Source organism: Haliaeetus leucocephalus, unplaced genomic scaffold (assembly GCF_000737465.1).
Source record: "Haliaeetus leucocephalus isolate CR32 unplaced genomic scaffold, Haliaeetus_leucocephalus-4.0 Scaffold83, whole genome shotgun sequence".
Taxonomy (NCBI): domain Eukaryota; kingdom Metazoa; phylum Chordata; class Aves; order Accipitriformes; family Accipitridae; genus Haliaeetus; species Haliaeetus leucocephalus.
In genome coordinates this window covers 1801769-1822983 of record NW_010972519.1, presented here as the reverse complement: position 1 = coordinate 1822983, position 21215 = coordinate 1801769, and the positions used below count along the sequence as shown (strand labels likewise).

Genomic DNA, 21215 nt, shown 5'->3' with positions numbered 1-21215 from the left:
CTCATCATGAGTAGTCCTAGAGTCAATCCAGGCAGAGAGGCGGGAGGAACACCAGGACACATCCAGGAAATCTAGCAAGCGAAAGGCACAGATTGAATAAATTGCAGCACCGGCATGCATGTGGACTATGCAGCCACAGAAGAGATGACAAGAGTTTATAAATTAAGGTGATTAAGATCTCCAGGGTGTTTGCTAGCAGGTAGTCATCACAGCTACATAGGGACTGGCATCCAAGCATGTACTAGGGCACATAAAAAGACTGACTTGCAGGGAAAACCCATCTCTAGTTTTGTCTCAAGGGTTACAAGTCTCAGCAATGTCCACAACTGGTTTTCATTACTTTGTAAAAGACTGTTAGTCATTTGGAACTAGATGATATTTAAGGTCCCTTCCAACCCAAACCATTCTATGATTCTATGATTAACAACTCATGACAAAGAGCAGACCTGAAATCTAGTGGTATGCACAAAATGGAGTGAAATAGTTTTAAAGTTACTCAGAAAAATTATGTAGTCATCCATCATGAACTCATTTTGGTTTACATATTTGGTTTGCATATTTACAGAATACTTACAGAATCATTTTGATTTAGGAAAAAAAAGACAGTAAACTCCTAACCCCGTTTCTCTGATGCCTTTTATAATGACCATCAAAAATTCTGGTCTGGATAAGCTAAGTATGTCATCATTAAATTCATTAAGAATTTTACAGAACTATATGCTCTAACCTAAAGAAGCACCTTTTCATTATACTTGTTCCTCTGAAAGTGCAGACTTGCAGAGGGTTTTTTTGTAGTGTTTATTACTGAAGAATGCCATATAAAATCAACAAGCTGCACTGAAACTGCCTAAGTTGGCAGCTAAAACACTGACAGAAAAAAGTCCTTTGTCTGGGGGGAAAAAAAGTGACATAGAAATCAGGTACAACCTCCAATCAAAGTCTTGCTTTCATGTCTCTGTAGATATGATGTTTCAAACATCATCCCAGGGACCAAGAGAAGAAACAGTCATTGACTGTTATTCCCCAGATAAATTCACACTAGTACAATGTGATCAAAGTATATAGAAAGGAAGAGGTTAAAGGCAAAAAGCTGGAGAAAATATTTTTCTTTATTCAAGTCCCTTACTATATAATTTCCTTTCCTTCCTACCCCACGCCCAATCAGTCATATACCTTTACCCAAAGATTACTAGACAGTAATATGTAGACCTAATTCCTCACTGAAATGTTGATGATCACAAAAAAAAAAAAAAGAGGGATGCACAGCATGACACCCAAGAGGAAGAGGTCCAGCTGCTGATTAGCACACAGATGACACAGCTCTAATCTTCACTTAATACTCGCTTCTAAATTTGCAATGTGTTGATGGGGACGTGTGCAGTGAAAATCAACCTCTTGTTTTAAGTCTGGTATTTTAAAATACCAAATTTATGAATGAGATCCCTTTGCATTAAATATTTTGTGATATCCAAAGCATACATATAATCCATTCTAGCAGAGCAGTTAAAGAACAGGCTGTGTCAGCCTTTTAAGATTTGGTATATGAACATTACCTCATTCTAGTTTTTCTCTTCAAGACTTTCTTTTTTTCTAATATATAAAAAAGTGGGTGTTCATGAAGAAAGTGGTCTGGATAAAGAAGTTAGCAGTTTGCAAAGGAAACCCCAAAAACATAGCCTATGTTTTGGGGCTTTAACTTCCACATGGCAGGTGGGTTAAATATCTCATCTTTTGTAGTTCTTTCTAATTTTGTAAGCCTATTAAGGTTTCAAAAGTTGTTTTCCTACTTCATGCAGGAAAAGAAAGATTATTCAGTGGGCACTCCCCCTCTCCAGGCAGGCCAATGCAGAGTTTATACTAGTTCCAAAGCTAGAGTTTTCCAGTAAAAAAAGGTAGGAAGTCATTTAGTTTGGGCTGTATAAATGCATTATTTCTGATCTGAATGCAAAGTCTGTCTTGCCACCTAATTGATCTAATCCAAGCTGTTAGGGCATAGCACAACCTCAGCACTGAAGACTTCTGCAGCTCTGTGGAAGTGTTGCCTCATTCACACTGCTGCAGAACAAATATCCGTCAACTTGGGATGATTTAACGGTGAGAAAGAACATCTATTCTAGCTCCTTTAAGTGCTGTTACTCTACTTTTTTCTTCATATTAGTTTCAGGAAATAAAATTAACCCTTCAGAAGGGGCCTTGCAACTCATGCTTTGGTAAGCAGTCCCAGAAAGCTTAAGAAAAGTGACAAGAAAGTCACTGAAACTAGATTTTTCTTAAGATGTGGTAGATACACATAACAGCACTTAGTATGCCTGGGTAGAGCTTCAGAAGTAAATTGGAAGCCTGGACAATTTATAAATCAGGAACAATGTGCATATGTGAAATGTGAACAGTTTAGAGACACCTACATTCGATTTGCGATCATTCTTAAACCTGTATCTCCACAAAGAAATTCTCACCAGCTGGGATGTCTTTAAGAGTTTGGTTTTATCTGAAAATTGCCACACTGTACTCTGGACCAATTGTGCTTTCCATCTGTATAAATGAACTTTGCCTTTACTTTCTGTGGATTTTTGGGGCTGCTGAGATGCAAGCTTGCATCTGAAAAATGATACTCTGTTCTGAACCAATGTGGTCACAGACCTGCACTGATAGCCTGTAAGCACAAGTGGTCACTGTTATTTGGCTTTCAAGACCCCCCCTTTGGTCACTGCGACTTCCACAAAAAATTTCCTCTTTTCATTCCCATTGTCTCACAATTTGCAAGTAAGACAGAGTGAGGGCAGATTGCTAATTAGGTTCCAAGGCTAATTTTTTTCACATTTTAAAGGGTAAGGTTGGATTCTGCCTAGAGGGAGAGAAATGGGAAAAACAGTGCAGGAAATGGTGCCGCCTCCTCCAGCTCCTGCTCCCCCCAGCTCCCTCCCCAGTGCCCTCTCTGTATGCCCGCAGCTTGGGGCCGTGTCAGCCCCAGACTGCCGAAAAAGGGTGACAGGGGAAGAACGACCCTTGGAGACTGAGCAGCGAGGGGGGCCGGGGCGGCATAACGGCCCTGGGGAGGCCATTAGAGCCGTTGGGGGGGTGACAGTTGGGCAGCCGCCGGGTATCCCCGGGTGAGTGGCTGGTCTGGGACAGGGGCAAGGTGTGCAGGCAGGCGTGGGGCTGGGGGTGCCCGTCTGCTCCTGGGTGGGCCCCTGTCTCAGGGGTGAGCAGGCACCCAAGACAATGTGCAATGGCATGCTTGTCATTGCGGGGTGGGGGGGGGCAAGGCTGTCAAACCACTGGCTGCAGGACTGTGTGAGCACCCTGGTTATGGGAACCTGCGTAGCGCACTGCCCCTGAGCTGGTGTCTGGCCACACATTTGTTCCCTTGTCCATGTTTCTGTGCATGTGTGTGTGTGCGCGCGCGCGCAGAAAGGGGACTTACGCACAAGAGTGTGTGCACACATGTGTGAGCACCTAGGCGTGCCTATGGAGTGGGCCTGCGCAGTAAGCGTGCGCCTGTGTAGTGGAGGTGCCTGCTTACATGCCTGGGTGCTTGCGGAAGGATGTGAGTCTTTGCATGTACTTGTGGAAGCACGCAGGCATGCATGGCTATGCAAGCTGAGGTGTGATATACCTCAGTGAGCGTTTTCCACCCATGATTTTTTGTATTTTATACAGTTTCATAGAACTCAAGGGTAGGGAGCCGACAGTCCATCAGAGTGCTACCTAGGAGCATGCAGGGACCCGCTGTCATAGACAAGTGCTTAGGCACAGGGAACTATGTGTCTGTATGTATGTACGTACACACAGGTGCATGTCAAAATCTCACAAGTGCTTGAATATTTTCATGTATATATGTATATAAAGGTTTATGCTAAGATATTTGCGATGGGTTAACCCTGGCTGGACGCCAGGTGCCCACTAAAGCCGTTCTATCACTCCCCCCATCCTCAGCTGGACAGGGGAGAGAAAATATAACAAAGGGCTTGTGGGTCGAGATAAGGACAGGAGAGATCACTCACCAATTACCATCACAGGCAAAACAGACTCAGCCTGGGGAAAAATTAACTCAATTTATTACAAATCAACCAGAGTAAGGTAATGAGAAATAAACCCAAATCTCAGAACACCTTCCCTCCACCCCTCCCTTCTTCCCGGGCACAACTTCACTCCTGGATTCTCTACCAAGCCCCCCCAGCGGCACAGGGGGACGGGGATGTGGTTTATGGTCATCACACATTATTTTCTGCCGCTTCAATCCTCCTCAGGGAGAGGACTCATCACACTCTTCCCCTGCTCCAGTGTGGGATCCTACCCACAGGAGACAGTCCTCCACGAACTTCTCCAACATGGGTCCTTCCCATGGGCTGCAGTTCTTCACGAACTGCTCCAGCATGGGTCCTTTCCACGGCGTGCAGTCCTTCAGGAGCACAATGCTCCAGCGCGGGGCCCCCACGGGGTCACAAGTCCTGCCAGAAAACCTGCTCCGTGGGGTCCTCTCTCCACAGATCCGCAGGTCCTGCCAGGAGCCTGCTCCAGCCCGGGGTTCCCACGGGGTCACAGCCTCCTTCGGGAACCCACCTGCTCCAGTGTGGGGTCCTCCACGGGCTGCAGGTGGATATCTGCTCCACCGTGGACCTCCATGGGCTGCAGGGGGACAGCCTGCCTCACCATGGTCTTCACCATGGGCCGCAGGGGAATCTCTGCTCCGGCACCTGGAGCACCTCCTCCCCCTCCTTCTTCACTGACCTTGGTGTCTGCAGGGTTGTTCCTCTTACATGTTCTCACTCCTCTCTCCGGTGGCTGTTTCCCTCTGTCCCAACATTTTTTCCTTCTTAAAAATGTTATCACAGAGGCGTTACCACTATCACTGATTGGCTCGGCCTTGGCCGGTGGTGGGTCCATCTTAGAGCCGGCTGGTATGGGCTCTCTTGAACACAGGGGAAGCTTCCAACAGCTTCTTACAGAAGCCACCCCTGTAACCCCCCCCGCTACTAAAACCTTGCCACACAAAGCCAATACAATATTAAATGTCTATCTGCAAAAAATGTGCATATTTGAATGTCAGTTTGACAGTGTACCTGAGTGTGCACCCAGGTCTATTTTTATATGTGAATAGTCCGAGGAAGCAGTTTTGGTTGTAGAGTGTGTGGTAAGAGGTGTAGCGTTTGCACATACTTGATGAAGTGTGGATAGCAAAATGCCTTGTATCAAGGTTGGTGAAGCATGTTGCCAGTATCATAGATAACAGAGAAAATGTGCTTGGCCATGTTTTATCAGTGTAATACTGACTGCATTACTGAGAGAATGTGTTATGTGAAAATTTTATTTAAAAGTATAGATGTCACATGTATCTTCACATGTCTGTCTCATACAGCTACTATGCCAGATTAACGTGTATATTTGCATACAGTAGCATGTGTCTGTTCTACTGTGCTTTTGTTTGCCATCTGAGAATGCATGACTGCACATTTTTAATTGGGGAGCATGTGTAGGCCAATTGGGAAGTATAGTCCATTGTCATGTATGCGGAATATGTTTTGTGGATCTAGTCTTGCAATGCATTGATTGTTATTGCTCAGTGACTGTAGGTAACTGAAAGACATGCTCTTTTGCTGAAGATTTCCTACTAATATGGTATATTTTCATCTGTCAGTTCCCTGTGGTTTCAATAGTTAGCATCATGTCCTCAGAGTCTTTAAAGGACTGAAATTAATGCCGTGCTAATGACTCTGTCTCGCTACGTGGTTTAAATGAGTTGAAGAAAGCCTGCATTTAAAATTTTATTCCTTAATAATATTTTTAGATGAAATGTGAAAAAAGCATCAGGGTAAGAGTTCTCACATTTGCCACTATGCCTCATTCTGTGATCTTAAGGTAGCAGCTTCAGTGGGAATGCCAGGATAGTTCAAACTCTGGACATATTTGCTGGTTGACTTGTCAGTTACCAGTGGGAGTAGAGGTCAAATTCATGGTGACACTTTCATTTTCCCCAAGACAAAGACTACCATCTTAATCAAGAACTTCAGAAACCTCCACTTGATCTGCTGATGCAGTGATAACATTTATTGTTCAGTCAAGCTCTATTTGGAAGCTGAAGTCAAACTTTGACATATGTAACTTAACTGAGAGTTCTCCTGCCCAGTTCATACTTTATTATCTATTAAAAAAATAATAAAAATATGAAGGACATTTTTTATTAATGACAGAATGATGAATGCATCAGGGTTCAGTTTGGGAGTTTAGTTATGGGACACATGTAAGTCATTGTTTTTCATGTATCCCAGAAGATAGGAAGCCTGATTTGATGTCATTAGAGTTGAAGCTCTTTAATCAGTATTTTTCTGAAACAGTCCACTGTTACAGCAGCTGTCATCCCATCCAAGGTCCCTGTGGCCATTCTGAACAGAGTAATTATAAGCTTGAAAAATTGTTGAGGACAAAAGATTTTGAAGACCCTGTTATCGGTTTGTGTGGTGTGGTTTTTTTCGTAGCAGGGGAGTGGGCCACAGGGGTGGCTCCTGTGAGAAGCTGCTAGAAGCTTCCACGGCTCCAAGTCGGACCCACCGCTGGCCCAGGCCGAGCCCATCAGGGACGGTGGTAGTGCCTCTGGGAGAACAGATTTAAGAAGGGGAACCGGCAATGAGTGGTGGGATTGGAATGTGAGAGGGACACCGATGCAGATACCGAGGTCAGTGAAGGAGAGGGAGGACAGAGTAGGTTGATGCCCCTGCAGCCCGTGGTGAGACAGCAGGCTGTGCCCCTGCACTCCTTGGAGGGGAGCGGGGGAGCAGAAGCCCACCTGCAGCCCAGGGAGGAGCCCACACCAGAGCAGGGGGATGCCCCCCAAGATGGCCGGGACGCCGTGGCAAAGCCCGCGCTGGAGCAGTCTGTGACTGAAGATTGGCTCAGGGAAAGGACCCACGCCAGGGAAGTTTGTGAGGAACTGCAAGGACTCACGTTGGAGATGTTCGTGGAGGACTGTCTCCTGCAGGAGGGACCCCATGGTGGAGCAGGGGACGGGTGAGGAGTCCTCCCCCGAGGAGGAAGGAGTGGCAGAGACAAGGTGTGTCGAGCTGACCCCAACCCCCGTCCCCTGTTCCCCTGCGCCGCTGCGGGGAGGAGGTGGAGAGAACCGGGAGTGGGGTTGAGGGAGGGCTGGGGGGAAGGTGTTCTAAGGTTGGGGTTTACTTCCTAATATCCTTGTTTTGTTTTGATTTGTAGTAAATTAAATTGATTTTGTTTTCCTCACCAAGTTGAGCCTGTCTTTTGCCCGTGACCATAAGTGGTGAGTGATCCCTCCCAGTCCTTGTCTCGACCCATGAGCGTTTCTTTATATTTTCTCCTCATCCCACCGTGGCCGGGGGAGTGACTAAGCGAGCGGCTGCATTGTGCTTTGTTACTGGCTGGGCTGAAACCACAGCAAACCCTAACAGATTAAGAAATTAAGTTTTATTCTATTTCCTGTGCTATGTGGGTTTTGCAAATAAATTGTATATTGCTACACAGAAGTCTGTCGTGGGGTGTAACTGCCATTGTTGTAGGGGCTTCAATTGTGTTAATTTTTAAGGGAGTCAGAAGGCAGTGTTGAAAACCATATAAATCAGTTCTGCATGTCACATGTTCTTTTAAAAAACTGTTAAATGTGCTTCATATTTCCATATGTTTCCTACAATCACAGGGAAATGGCAGGCAAGAAGAAAGAAATCCAGTTCCAGGTATACATCCTAATTACTTGAACAATTCTAGAGATTAATAGATTTTTTTTTTTCTGCCCTTTTAAGATGTTAAAATGGCAATTCATTTTATTTCAGGCCATAATAACCAATCAAAACCAGTGGGATGAAATGTTGCTGACAAGAGGTGTAGTAGGTACTAACTGTTACTATTTTCTGTTTAGTGTCTCATGAAGATATGTACAGTTCAATGTCTCATGAAGATATGTACAGTTTTTCATACTTATATATCATATTGTCTTTAATAGATACTTGTCATAAATCTAGACTAGTGCCATATTATCTCTTAAAGAAAGGCTATATTAACATATTTATAAATTTATATATTCTGTTATGAATATAAACTGTCATCTATGATAAATACTTTTCATAAATCGTATTATCCATTATTTTATCCACTGTTATGCACCAGTGTTTAGAAAATAACTTTCCAATATGCTATTCTGTATGGTAGGGGGTTGGGCACTTTTGTGGAAGTTTTTCACTAAAATCTTGAACAGACTAAATTAGTACTGTACAGTTGTACTTAGCAGTTAATTGGTCAGCATTCCTGAGAGCGCATGTCCTATGATGTATATTATCCCGTTTTCAGTTTGCTTGGTCCAATAACAATGTCTCCTGGGTCTCCTAGGAATTGTGTTTGGGTAGAAGGAACAAATCTGTAATGGGATCATATGTACAGAAGAATAGTAGTGGGAAAGAAATGATCTGCATGGGCTCAGGGAGGTAAAAATCCTGTAGAATACAGATCTAGATAAGAATGAAAACCAACAGTAGAAAGAGAAAAAGAAAAATTAAAAGGAAAAAGGAATATGAGAGAAATGTAGCTGTTTGGATTAATCATCTCAAACAGTATTGTGAAGTAGGTTGTTGATGTCAAAAATAATTGAAATAAAAGAGGAAACCATGATGTATCCACTGAATACATTGATGTATTCATGATGCATTCATTCATTGACTAGTAGAGGACTGAAGATGCATGTGAATGCCTTCCCAATACTGTTCCAACACACTCATAAACGTGTCTCCTTTTATAAGTTCCACAAGTCAGCTCTTTGTAATTCCAAACTATTACATTTTAGTGATAGATGTGTATCAAGCTTGGTGTGGTCCTTGCAAAGCTGTGGTGAATTTATTCAGAAAACTGAAGAACGAGTTTGGTGAAGATGATGTGTTGCATTTTGCGGTGGTAAGGATGTGAATTCTATATGGAACTTTATTTACGTTTTATTTTAAATATATCTTTTTATCTGTCTGCATATACAGAGCTTTCATTTTACTGTCCTTATACTGAGTCATCATAATTTTGGCCTGGTTGCCTCTTCTTCTGCATATCTTCTCGTCAGACTTTGTTTAGAGGTAGAATAGAAATGTTAATAAATATGGAAGGAGCTATAATAGAAAGGGACCCAATATCCCACAACTTGTTTTTCTTGATAAGATTGAAGAAACATTCAAAAGCCAGACTATATGATTTTTAGTTTTAAGTCTCCACATTATGGATTATCACATTTAAAATTCTTACATCCCTGAAAAATGCTGTTACATCTTTTCCCCAAATATTCCCTTGTATTTCATTCTTAAGAGAACAAAAAGGGGGAATTGAAAAATAAATTATCACAAAACTGTAGTAGTAAAAATATTCCTCTACCCTAGCAGTATAAAATAGGAGGTATACATCATATTTAAAGTAGATCGATTTGTTGCACAAATTCAGTTCCTCCCAGATGTTGACCAAGCTCATCCTTTTTCATGTTACTGAAAACTTTCAATTGCCTGATCAAGGCATTTTTTTGCAGAAAATACATGTACTTTTTTATACACAGAAAAGCAGGCAGTTATGTTCAGAGATAATCTCAAGCGTTTTCATACCGTTGGCCACATCACAAAGAACTTAATACAGTGGATAACCTCTTCCATCAAGACCGTGTGGACTACTTCCTCATTTATGTATGTTATTGTAACCTACATGGGAAAACAGTATTAGGATAAGGTATTTTTCCATGATTAGCTGCTGTAATACGAAGGGAGGCCAATCCCATGTTACCAAACCCATTCTTTCTTCATCACCAGCAAGTGCTGTAACGACTGCTAGTTGTGTTTAAGACTGCAGTTTGAGTGTGCAACACCAAAGTATATAAGACTGCAGTTTTCTTGCAGGCAAAATGGTTTATATGTATATATATATGCATACATATACACACTTTAAATAATCTTTTTCATCTGACTTCAGGCAGAGGCTGACAGCATTCCAACTCTGCAACCATTTAGGAATAAATGTGAACCTGTCTTTCTTTTTTGTGTTGTAAGTACATCACATCAGTTTCTTTTAATGTGCTGCCTACTTTTGCTTTAATTTTTCAGTAGATTAAAAAGAAATGTGAAGCTGTATAAATCAGATCTTTACATTTTACAGTATGTAGGATCATATCATCAGATGTTTACTTGAGGCTGTTTCCCATGCTGAAATCTGTGGTTCTCGAGCACATTTTTGTTGTGGTTGCTGCACATACAGCCACAGAAGATTTGTGGTAGCCACAGTTCTGGTAGTTACTTAGTGAGAAATCCATGTAAGTTTTTTCCAGGGTTGCCTCACATAAAGTGCCTACACCAAAATGACCATTTTATGCACACTTTCCCTCAGGGAAAAAGACTTTACATTTCCTGCCACTTTCAGGTTTTTAAGAGAAGCAAATAAAATTGCATTTCTTACACCTGTGCAATTGCAACAATTAATAATATATTTATTATCTCTCACTGATGGATACAGAACAAACTGTACATATCTTCATGAGACATTGAACTGTACATATCTTCATGAGACACTAAACAGAAAATAGTAACAGTTAGTACCTACTACACCTAGGTAGGACACCACTGTAGGACACCACTGTAGAACACTGCTCACTTAGGAGGTGGTGGGTTTTTTGACTTCAGGGTGCTACGATTTGAATTCCCACAACTAGGGGCCAAGAACAATGATACTTTTGGGACACTTTCAGGTTTGAATCTGAATGCTGCCAAGTGAAGTTAGCAGTATCTTTGATCACCAGTAGTTAGCTTCAGTATGGTGCGCCTGAATGCGGTAGAGCACCCACTGAAAAAGGTAACACAAAATAAAAAGATAGAAAACTCCATGTTACGGAAATTAAGAGCTAGTAAATTCTGTATTTGCATTTACTTCTGACTGTACTATTAATGGTGAGCCTAGAAATAAACATGGAGAATTAGGTGGAGAAGGAAGGGAGAAAGTAAACCAAGAAAGGTTCATCCTGAACTAGTAGAGGCAGTAGTAGCTTTGGTATTCACTTCAGTGGGCATAGAAAGTAGTCCTGTTGCTGGAAAAAAATAGCGAGATATAGCATGTTCCAAAACTTAAATAAATGTGTAAACTAAGTGACGAGAACTCACCAAGAGTATTATTTTCTCTTTTACAGAATGGCAAAATTATTACAATAGTGAGAGGTGTAAATGCTCCTCTTATAAGTAAGAAAATAACAGAGCTAGTGCAAGAAGAGAGGGAAATTGCAGCTGGACAGAAGGAACGTAACGAGGTACTCACAAAACAGATATTTGAATATAAATGAGTATTTTTATTACACTTACATGGTTTCTCTAAATGCCTGTGATAGTGGGTTTGGTAATGTTTAATTTTTTGTGGTTTTTTCTTAACAGTAAAATGACATATGTGAGGGGGTTTTTTTTTTTAGAAATTTCCATTAAATGGTACTTTATAAAAGCTTAAGAAATTTACAGGTTAGCCTGTTAATGCAAGGAATGGAGAGATGGACAAAATGTCACTAACACGTAAAAGTTCTAGTCATCTTTTTTCTTTCAGGACTAAGTATTTTTCATATATAACTTAATAGCAATACATAATATGGAACAAATACAGACATGGGAAATAATCATGTCTTATTGCTTGTTTTGAGTGAAAATGGAGATCAAAGAACTCCGCTTACAGTAAAAGGAAACTTTAACAAACTGTAGCTCAGTTAAGGAAAATGAGGCTAACCCAAGGTCTTTCTTAGAACTGCCTGCTTTCCAGGGTAGCAAAGATGATCTTAGGTTAAACTAAAAATGTTGTAAAGATCTGACAATCTGTCTGGTGACTTTAGTTTTGCACTGGTCATGTACTTTTACTCTATTTGCTATTACTTTAGGTAGATGAACTTGTTTTCCTAGAAGAGAAATCATCGGAAGAGACTGTTGAGGAGCCTGTACCTGAGGGTAAATATATTTGATTTATTTTAGAAATGTTAATAGAAAGAAAAAGAACAAATGTCTTTTTAGCTATTTGATTAAGAATCGGGTATGTCCAGCACTAACAGACCTTCCTTTGATTGAGTTAATAATATGAGAGGCTATGATTGAGGATATCAAATGGACGGGAAGCTTTCTTCTGTAAGGAATTAAGATATCGGACTGTCATCATTAGTATTTTCACCCCCTCTTTGGGAACCTTCATACTTCAGGTCCCTGGCACATAGCAGCAGTGCTGTGTGCCAGGAAATTTTCTTGTGTAAAACCAATGCCTGAAAGTCACTTCTACACAGTCCCTGTGTTAGCTATGCACTTTTGTTGAGGTGGTGTTTGTTAACCCTTGGATGTTCTGCAGGAATACCAAGATGGGGGCAACCTGAGAGGATTGGAAGAGTTAATCTGTGAAGGAATGGCATGCCTTGTATCTCAGATTATTTTTAATTAACTTTCACCAGATTAAAGAGCTAAAGAACAGACTTACATATGAGCATAAATCCACAATAGTAAGATAAGGTTCCAAAAAGATGGAAAAATAAGCACCAACCTGTTTGTGAGTTTCATGTCTATGATTTATCTCAGGCTTGTCATGAGCTGGGAACTACATCTTTTCTATTCTTATTGTTATCTGTGGCTACTGAAGCTTCCTACTGCTTCATGTATACACAGAATGCCATTCGGCAACATTGAGATGGAATAAACTCCTCCATCCTCTCCTTCTTCTTGATCTTGCCTTTTTTTTTCGTGTAAGAAGGCATTAGATCACAGTCGTGGATTAAGTCATGTCCCTTCTTCCTCTTCATGCCTTCTTTATTGTATGGTTCAAGTGACATATTCCTGACCTCAGCTTTAGCCTATTTTTTTTCTCATAAACCCTCTGAGATCTAGTTGTACAGTATCAGAAATCCTTCAGCATGTATATACAGACTTCACACTAATCAATGGAACCTAAATGTGCAACAAAATCAGGGAACAGAGTTTTCAGCTTGGGTTCAGCTTGAGGTTAGGGGATCCTTCAGAAGCCATAATACACTGACATTTTGTGGGAATATTTTCCTTACCACATGCAGGTGCCTATGAGTGTTTTCTAGTATAGGAAACAAAGTAGTAGCCTGGTGTTTCTGTTAGAGCTATCGTTAAGTTCTTCTACAGTGTTTGGGATCTGATTGAATTACATTCTAATGCTTAACTGTACACTTCACATTCTGCAAAGATGATGTAGTTTATGTTCTCTTCTGACCGCTTTCTGTCATTTTGCAGGGATCTGTACGCTACGGATGTTGTAACAGTATGTCTACAACCAGGAACACCTGTTGTTTTAAACATTAGATTGTGTTAGCAAGCATGTATTACTTCAGCATCCACAATCCAAGGGAGGAAACAAACATCTACTATGACAAGAAATGTGTATTTTACTGGAAATCTCCAATATTCATACAGATTTTCACTTAGTGAATTTTCCTTAGTAATATTCATTCCTTTCAAATTTCTAGTCATGTACATACAGAGCTCCGTAGACAAAGCATCCATCTTAAACTGCAGTTTTTCTACCACACCTAGCTGCATGCGAACCATTTCTCCACCATATTACCCAAAACACCAGTGGTTCATCAGGAATGTGGATTCCAGGGATGGCCAAGGATGGCCCTGCACTCCAAGACATGCTTTAAGTTCTGGAGTCCCTAGTTTTTTGGAACCACTGTTTGGCCATCTCAATATTAAAATGGAGAATTATTTAGAGAAACCCACTTGTAACTAATGGAAAATTTAGTTGTGTATTTATTTTGATAAATGTATTCATTGACACATGATTTTTTCCCTTTTCCAGAAGTAGTAGTCAGATATTCTGTTGGAATTATAAAACCTGATGATGTCTTAAAGGGACGCGTAGAAGAAATCAAACAAAAGGTAGACAGAATTTGAAAAGATTCATTCATCCTATTTAGTTAAGATGCGTAGTAGCAAGATGTAAGATTAAGTAGATCCTAATTTATGCCCAGGCTTTAGAACAAGATCTGTTAATGCTTCTCTGATAAGGATGATAAAAGCGTTATAATTTTGCCCTGAAATAATATGGTGTTCAGATTGATACTAATGCTTTAATATTTTATGTCAGTAGATGAGGTGTGACTTTGATTTATACCATGCCAACCAGTGACACATGAAATCTGCAAACAGAAAAGTGTCTTTTTTCCCTCATATCACAATAGAAACAAGAACTAGAGATTGTGGTGGTGAAGTTAATTCTTCACATAGCATCTTAAAGAATTGTAGGCACACAAAAATCAACTAACCAGTTTCTTATGGAAGAGAGAGTGTGTGCGCAGACAGATGTGACAATATATGTGTGTAGATGATAAGGCTAATCCATGTGCACTAGTAATTGTACACTAATATTTGTCAGTAGTGCAATATTTGTTCCTGCAGTGGAGAATGTGATTCCAGCAAGTATGCCAGGGTGCGTCCAAGAATTCAGTATTTGTTTTAGCCATCACACAGTGAAAGAAAAATTCTTTTGCTTTCTAGAATATGATACAATAGTAATGCTCATGGCAATTACAGGAATTTCTCACTGTTTCTGTTAAAAAATATGCCTCATAACACTAGATATCAAGATAAAATTATGCTAATTTTAAAAAGGATTATGGCAGAGCCAGTGACTTTTGCAGGAAGGAAAACCGGAGCGCTGTATAGGTTGTTTCTGCAATTACTCTACCTTGGCCAGAAAGGAAGGAAGCTCAGTAAAGGCAGAAAAAGCAGGCTGTGCTTGAAAGCAATTTAGCTGGAGCTGGGCAGCTGCTCCTTGGCTTTGCCTTTATACTGCCTTATGAGGTGTGTACCCATACTGTTTCTGCACTCAGCCTTGTCAAGGCAGTCTGGAAACACTCAGCAGCATCGTAGGGGCTTTTAAAGAGCAAAGTGCTGGTAAGCAGATTAATATTGGCGTGTGATCAGTACTGGGGCTGGGCAGTGCCTTTGTTGTTTAAATATCAGTATGTGGTATAAACGTCATACCAGTGGACTATGAATTTTGATATAAGTCATGTAAGTGTCCATCTCTTACACATACTTGAATTTAGTGCAGTAATGTAACTTAAAATTGATAATCATAAAATACATTTCATTTTTGTTTATTTGCTGTTTCTAAAGCCAAGTAGTTTAGCCTAATACAACAACTGCGACAAGTACAAATTTATATGACTACTATGATTATAATACCAGTTATAACAACATTTTTAGAAGTGGTTGCATGTTAATCACTCACAATGGTTAAAATGAGTTTATTCAATGTTAAATAAAAGGGATTATTAACTACTGAAGGAATACATACATCGAACTGCACTGTATTTTTCACAAACATTAACTTAGTGAGCATTATAATCCTGAATTTAGTGAAGTGCTTTGAAAAGCTGGAACTTCAGTTTAGGCACATGTAGCAGTTATATTTGCAATATTTCAGAGAATTTTAAACTTAAGGTAGCTTCCAAAATCAATCAATCTTTAGATTTACAATAACATATGATTTTGTATATATCCATTTTCAAATGCCACCAAGTAATAACTGAATAATTGCAGATTAGAGATGCAGGATTTGACATTGAAGCAGCAGAAGAGAAAATGCTAACTGAAGAGCAGATCAGAGTGTTCTATGCCCAGAATAAAGAACAGGTAAAAACAAACTAAAAGCTAAACAAAAGGAACAGGTAAAACATATCATTGTAGCTATATGTGTTCGCAAATCTCTGTCTTGTGAATTTTTAGTATGTTGAAGAACTGAATTAATGTAGACTTTGTACACAGAAAAAAGCAGATATTATCAGAAAAAAGGAGGTAGTATGTCTCTTTTTTTCTTATCGATTCATAAAAATATGGCTTGGTAGCACTCTAACATTCCAACTGAATTAAACTGAACTCCAATTAAATACCAAAAGATTTTGTAGTCCTTTTTGTTATTAGAATGTGTATGACCCTTAGTCATGGCCCTAAACATAGGCTGTTCAGTGCTGAAATGTAGCACGTTACCAAAATCCAGTGTCATCTATATGACAGTATGTATCTATTTGACATGTACTCTTCCAGCCAGAAAATAAGTGGCACTATATATTACGTTTTTTCTTCTTTACAGCCTTTATCATGGGGTAGTACTAGGAATAAGCACATGCACAGGCAGAAAAAGAAAGCATCTCCATTGACGTTTATTTTTCTGGCCCTATCCTATATTAGGGGACAACAAATAGCTAAGAACAGACAGAAAGTTCAAGAAAACAATGAAATTATATTGGTCACCACTAAATGGCAGTGGTCTAGCAAACTATCACCTGGATATTGTCAAGTGCTTTGGCAGTATGATAGCTAAAGTTAACTCTACAGAAGGATCTGAATCACAAAAATAAAGCTGCTTAGCAAATATTTATACCTTCTCCCATTTAAGATCTGTGTAAGATAGAGACTGGAATTACATGCAGACAACTAGTTTGTCTGATATTTTTAGAGGGACCAATGGAAGGGATCAATGAAAGGGTTGGCATAATCAAAAGGAGCTGGGAAAGTGTTCTTGTGGCATTCCAAATGAATGAGAGTGAGACAAGATGGTTCCTGCTGAAGCCAGAGGGAAAAAAGAAATCTGATAATAATCACCAGATGGCTGCCCTATGGTTTAGAAAGGAAGTAACAGGGAGAGCTTGTAAGGAGTCATGAAGAGCTTGGTTTTGGCAAAGCTGGGATTGTAGTTTAGACAGAGGCAGTTTTGAAATGGAGGTAAAAATAAATCATCTTCATGAGAACAGCAGCCAAATTTGAGATTAGTTAGGTATAGAGGGAGACGTGGGAGGAACAAAGACAGAGAAGCATGCAATGCTTGATACATGGCAGCACGACTACACCACAGCAGATCTCCATCAGGACAGGTAGAATAACAAAACTACTATGAACTATAAGAAGTGGTCCAGAGGGCCCTATGCATATTGAGGAGCCAATTACTTGCCATTCTTTAAGTGTAATTTTAGACTGAAAAATAATTATGTTAATGTGACAAAATAGAATATAGATTCCTTTGTGCTCAGTGGGCAAAATTATTTCCCATTTAATACTCTGCAAGCTTGCTGAAGGTCCAGAGGCTGCCAGTTTTAACAGAATGGAGACTCAAGGCAATAGACCTTCAGATATAACTGGAAGCAGAAATTGTTTCTTTTTAATGATGAAGCTGGGTGATCCAGGACAGCCAAATCTAATAGCCACACCTATTTCTTCTGACATGAGCAAGTGTACTTTTGAAGACACAACAGTATAAACACTCCCTTTATATGTCATACTAAATGTTCTTGTACTTGCATTTATTCTGTATCTTTCAAGTTTGTTCATCTTGTGAAATGGGTTAAGTGTATGCATAGTATGAAGATAACTGAAAGAGAAAAGCAATGAATTGAAAGCATACATGTGAATATTTCATACTTGTATTATTAAAGGAAAAATGTATCATACACAGTCAGATAAGGGTGACTGGTAAAGAAAAGATTTAGTCAAATATTTAAAAGGAGAGAAGATATTTGAGGAAATTCACAATATTGAAGTAAAAGGTGACATACAAGGAAAAAATATTAAAAACTCACAACAGCGTCAAAAGTTATTTTCTGATGAAAATGTACATTTATAGGATTGAAGGTTGAAACTGAAGGGAGTGAAAAGAACATAGCAAAGAGAATGAAAGAAAAGCCTACAAATGTCTTGCAAATATCTCAGTGTTCTATATTTACAGCCAGCTACATGATTTTTAGTTTCAAAAATTATTAATGGAACTGTATTGCAGTTTGTTGTGTCACACTAGATGTGCTACTGCAAGCATAGCATTTGAGCACATCGAATTTCTAGATCATTCTCTTCACTCTCGTCATTTGCATTTTAACCTGGAAGAACATGTGGTGTTTGCTTAGTGTAGTTCCATGACTTCTTTTATCTCAGTTAATTTTGTTTTAGACATTTTAAAATGTTTTTGCCTCAAATGATTGATCAAAAAACTTCCCAAACAATTTGACAGGGTTTTGAGTAATGTATGTGAATGCCATTTTAGAACAGGAATTATGAGTTGATTTGAACAGGATGGTTGTCTCATTTCTGATGATAAACTCAGAGTTCCAGCAAGTCACTGGGGGAAAATTATGTTTTTTAGCCTGATTTTGATGATTTTGTTCAATTCATGATGAGTGGACCATGCCACGTTTTGGTAATCACTAAAAAAGAAGCAACTGATGCTATTCCTCACTGGAAAGAACTACATCAATCGAGTGAGAGTGTGCCTGATGAGCCTGAGGCTGAGAAGCCAGACAGGTAACTCCCAGTGAAAATGTGTATATGTGATTCAGTTACAGCATTCAGAGCACACCATGAACCAAGGCCCATTCTTATGGACGCTCATGTTCCTCTGGTTCACAGGGTCCAGGGAGCAGGCAGAGTTCTTCACCTGGTCCTTCATGGGACCCCCACTAGCCATGCAATCACAGTTCCTGTGGGAACATAGAAACTCCATGCTTCCTAGGTAAAGGTGACAAGCAAAGGGCACTGATCTCTTGCTGTTTCAGAACTAGCCTTGAATGGGAACAGTGCTACACTTCAAAGCTGGTGTAGTCCATGCAATTCCACTTCATTCTAGTTCACCCAGACAAAGTGACTGCCAGCATTGCCCATGTTTACTCCTGTGTATGCTGGGAAGCTGTAGATGTGGCCCAAGGGAGACAGGGGACACCTGAATAGTGCTGTGCTCCCTGGGACCACTCTGTAAAAGCCTGCAAACAAGTGGGATGGTTTGGGGTTTTGTTCCCCCTCCCAAGATGCATAAAAAATTGTTCACAACCATGGTATCTTGAAATGTCTGTTTTTTTCCTATGCCAAGTATTTGTAGAGAATTTTAAAGAGGATGATAGTTGCATACACAGAATCAGACAATAAAGACAGTGTTCACAAGAATTCAAATATTGGATCGAGTTTTATATTTAGACAAGAGATTTACTTAAAGCAACATGAATTTAAATACTGTTCCAGAAAAGAACTTGCCATAATAATTGATATTTTTGTTGACATCTGCTGTATCCCTTTCTGCATTAATTTAGTACAACTGGGGAATATTGCATTTTCTGTAAGTGGCCAAGAATGACTGTATTTACGTAGCTAAATAAACCTTAGAAATACAGGCAAGTAACAATGAGAAGTATCTCTGTTAAAGACAATTCTGTAGTGCTATCATTTTTATGATCATGCTGTACATGAATTAAGCACAATCCTTTTATTGATCATTCATGATACACTGTACACTTGTCAGTAGTAATTCTGTCTCATGAAACAGAGAGACTTTTGAATAAGCTAGAGGGGAATTAGAAAAGCTGCATGGCTGAGATTTCTCTTTCATAGCACATGACAAGGCACTTTTTGAGAAGATTAATAATTATCTTCTCAGAAACATTAGTCATGAATCTGAATTTAATAAAAACTTAGTTTGGCATTCTATTCTTATGTTTCACTAAACTTTAAGAAAGTACGTCTTCAAGAAGTCAACTGTTAACTCAATGCATTCAGTGACTTAAATACTGTATTACTTTGTGTCTCATTAGGTTGGAAGGAACCCATGAAACTGAGAGTATATTAAATATATGTGATGTGCAAGACAGTGTAGAAGATGCCAGTAGACAACTTGCCTTTTTTTTCCCAAATTTTGGAATAAAGAGGACAGACCAAAAAGTTGAAAAGACTTTGGCCTTAATTAGACCTTCTCTCTTAAAGGAAAGACGACGTAAGTGTTAATAACTACACTTTCTATCTAGGGTATAGAAAAAGTCTCATATTTTGATTTTTAAAAGTTCTAACTCTATTAATGAAATGCTCTTAGGTTATATTGTCTCCCTAGCATTAAGTCAACAGTAATCTTTGTCAGGAAAAAGGTTACATGGTTAATGGTTTTGATATATTGAGAATGTAATTGGCAATGCTATTTTGTTCCTTTGGTTGATTTTTCAAGAATGTCTTTAGATTGTATATTTGGATGGAATGTTTCTAGAAGACCTCTCAGAGAAGCTAGCATTTTAAAAGTATAGTATAGGGGATCATACTTCCCACCATAATAAAGTAGCTGGTATTATTCTTGTATGGCAGGTCCAAAGTAGATCAGTGGAAAGGTGAAAAAGATCTGACTCAGGGTGTTCTGTGCTGCACAAGGTAGTGCTGCACAAGGGCAAGTCTACACAGACAGCATTTTACAGATTGTATCAAAAAATCTACCCCATTTGCATGAAGCTCCATCCAAAGAAGTTTACTTTTTTTCTCGGGCATATATTTGCATTTCTTCCTAGATTCTAGATAGCATTTTTATTTATAACTTGAGGACCTCTGTACTTGAAATAACCTATACACAGAGATCTTAAAGACTACAATCTTGACCTCTCCTTGTGTATTTATTTTCTTGGTTGTTATCTAGTATGGTGCTTAGAGCAGCAGTTCTGCAGTGTAGGTAATTATAGAGTCATTTTTTTACTTGTGCCAAATACTGCTTACTTACACATGTGGTCTTGTAAGACTTAGTTAAATGAATATCCACCTATTCAAACCTTAGACCTTCCCTTGGTGATAGTAACACATATCATATTTCTCAGTCAGGAGTTCCTACTGAGGTTTCTGAAGTGAGAGAAAGCCTTAAGAAGGTGAGCATCAGCATTCTGAGTGTCCAGGCAACTACTGAAGCCCTCCAGCAGTTGCTTGAAGTTAGTTTTCTGTTCTTCAATTAGGAAATTAATTCACCTGTAAAAATTTAACATTATACTTGGAAAGCCCATGTCATTTCTTCGCAAATGTGCAAATTAATGAATGGATGCAATTTAGCATTATTTCAATATATTAAACAGATTCTGTCCTGCAAAGAATAAAGGACGATGGCTTCAAAATAGCAATGCAGAAAGAAATAATCCTATCTGAAGAACAAACACGTGAATTCTACAAAGAGCATGAAAATCAAGACTACTTCCCAGTCCTTCTAGAGCAAATGACCAGGTACTTTGAATGAATAATGAGAATGTGGATCTATAAATAAGACTGAAATTTTCACAATGACTAATTAGCCTGAATGATACATGGCTACAAGATACCCATGTATCTGAGAGTTTAGTAAAACTGAAAACAGGATCAGACAACTGCAGATGAGGTAATTTCCAAGTACAGCAGGTAAATAAATGAGGTTTTTAAAAATTACTAGCTACT

At 39.4% G+C, this 21215-nt stretch overlaps 1 protein-coding gene across 1 annotated transcript in view; it reads left to right on the top strand.

The window, feature by feature from the left end:
• Positions 1-7667: 7667 nt before the first annotated feature.
• The window catches only part of NME8 (NME/NM23 family member 8), a 19022-nt gene continuing 5474 nt past the window's right edge, over positions 7668-21215 (top strand). The window contains exons 1-11 of the mRNA XM_010582537.1: positions 7668-7700; positions 7797-7854; positions 8801-8907; positions 9952-10023; positions 11156-11272; positions 11882-11948; positions 13810-13886; positions 15555-15647; positions 18145-18302; positions 19580-19758; positions 20864-21008. Coding sequence (XP_010580839.1) covers positions 7668-7700; positions 7797-7854; positions 8801-8907; positions 9952-10023; positions 11156-11272; positions 11882-11948; positions 13810-13886; positions 15555-15647; positions 18145-18302; positions 19580-19758; positions 20864-21008 — 1106 coding nt within the window. The remainder of the gene's footprint in view (positions 7701-7796; positions 7855-8800; positions 8908-9951; positions 10024-11155; positions 11273-11881; positions 11949-13809; positions 13887-15554; positions 15648-18144; positions 18303-19579; positions 19759-20863; positions 21009-21215) is intronic.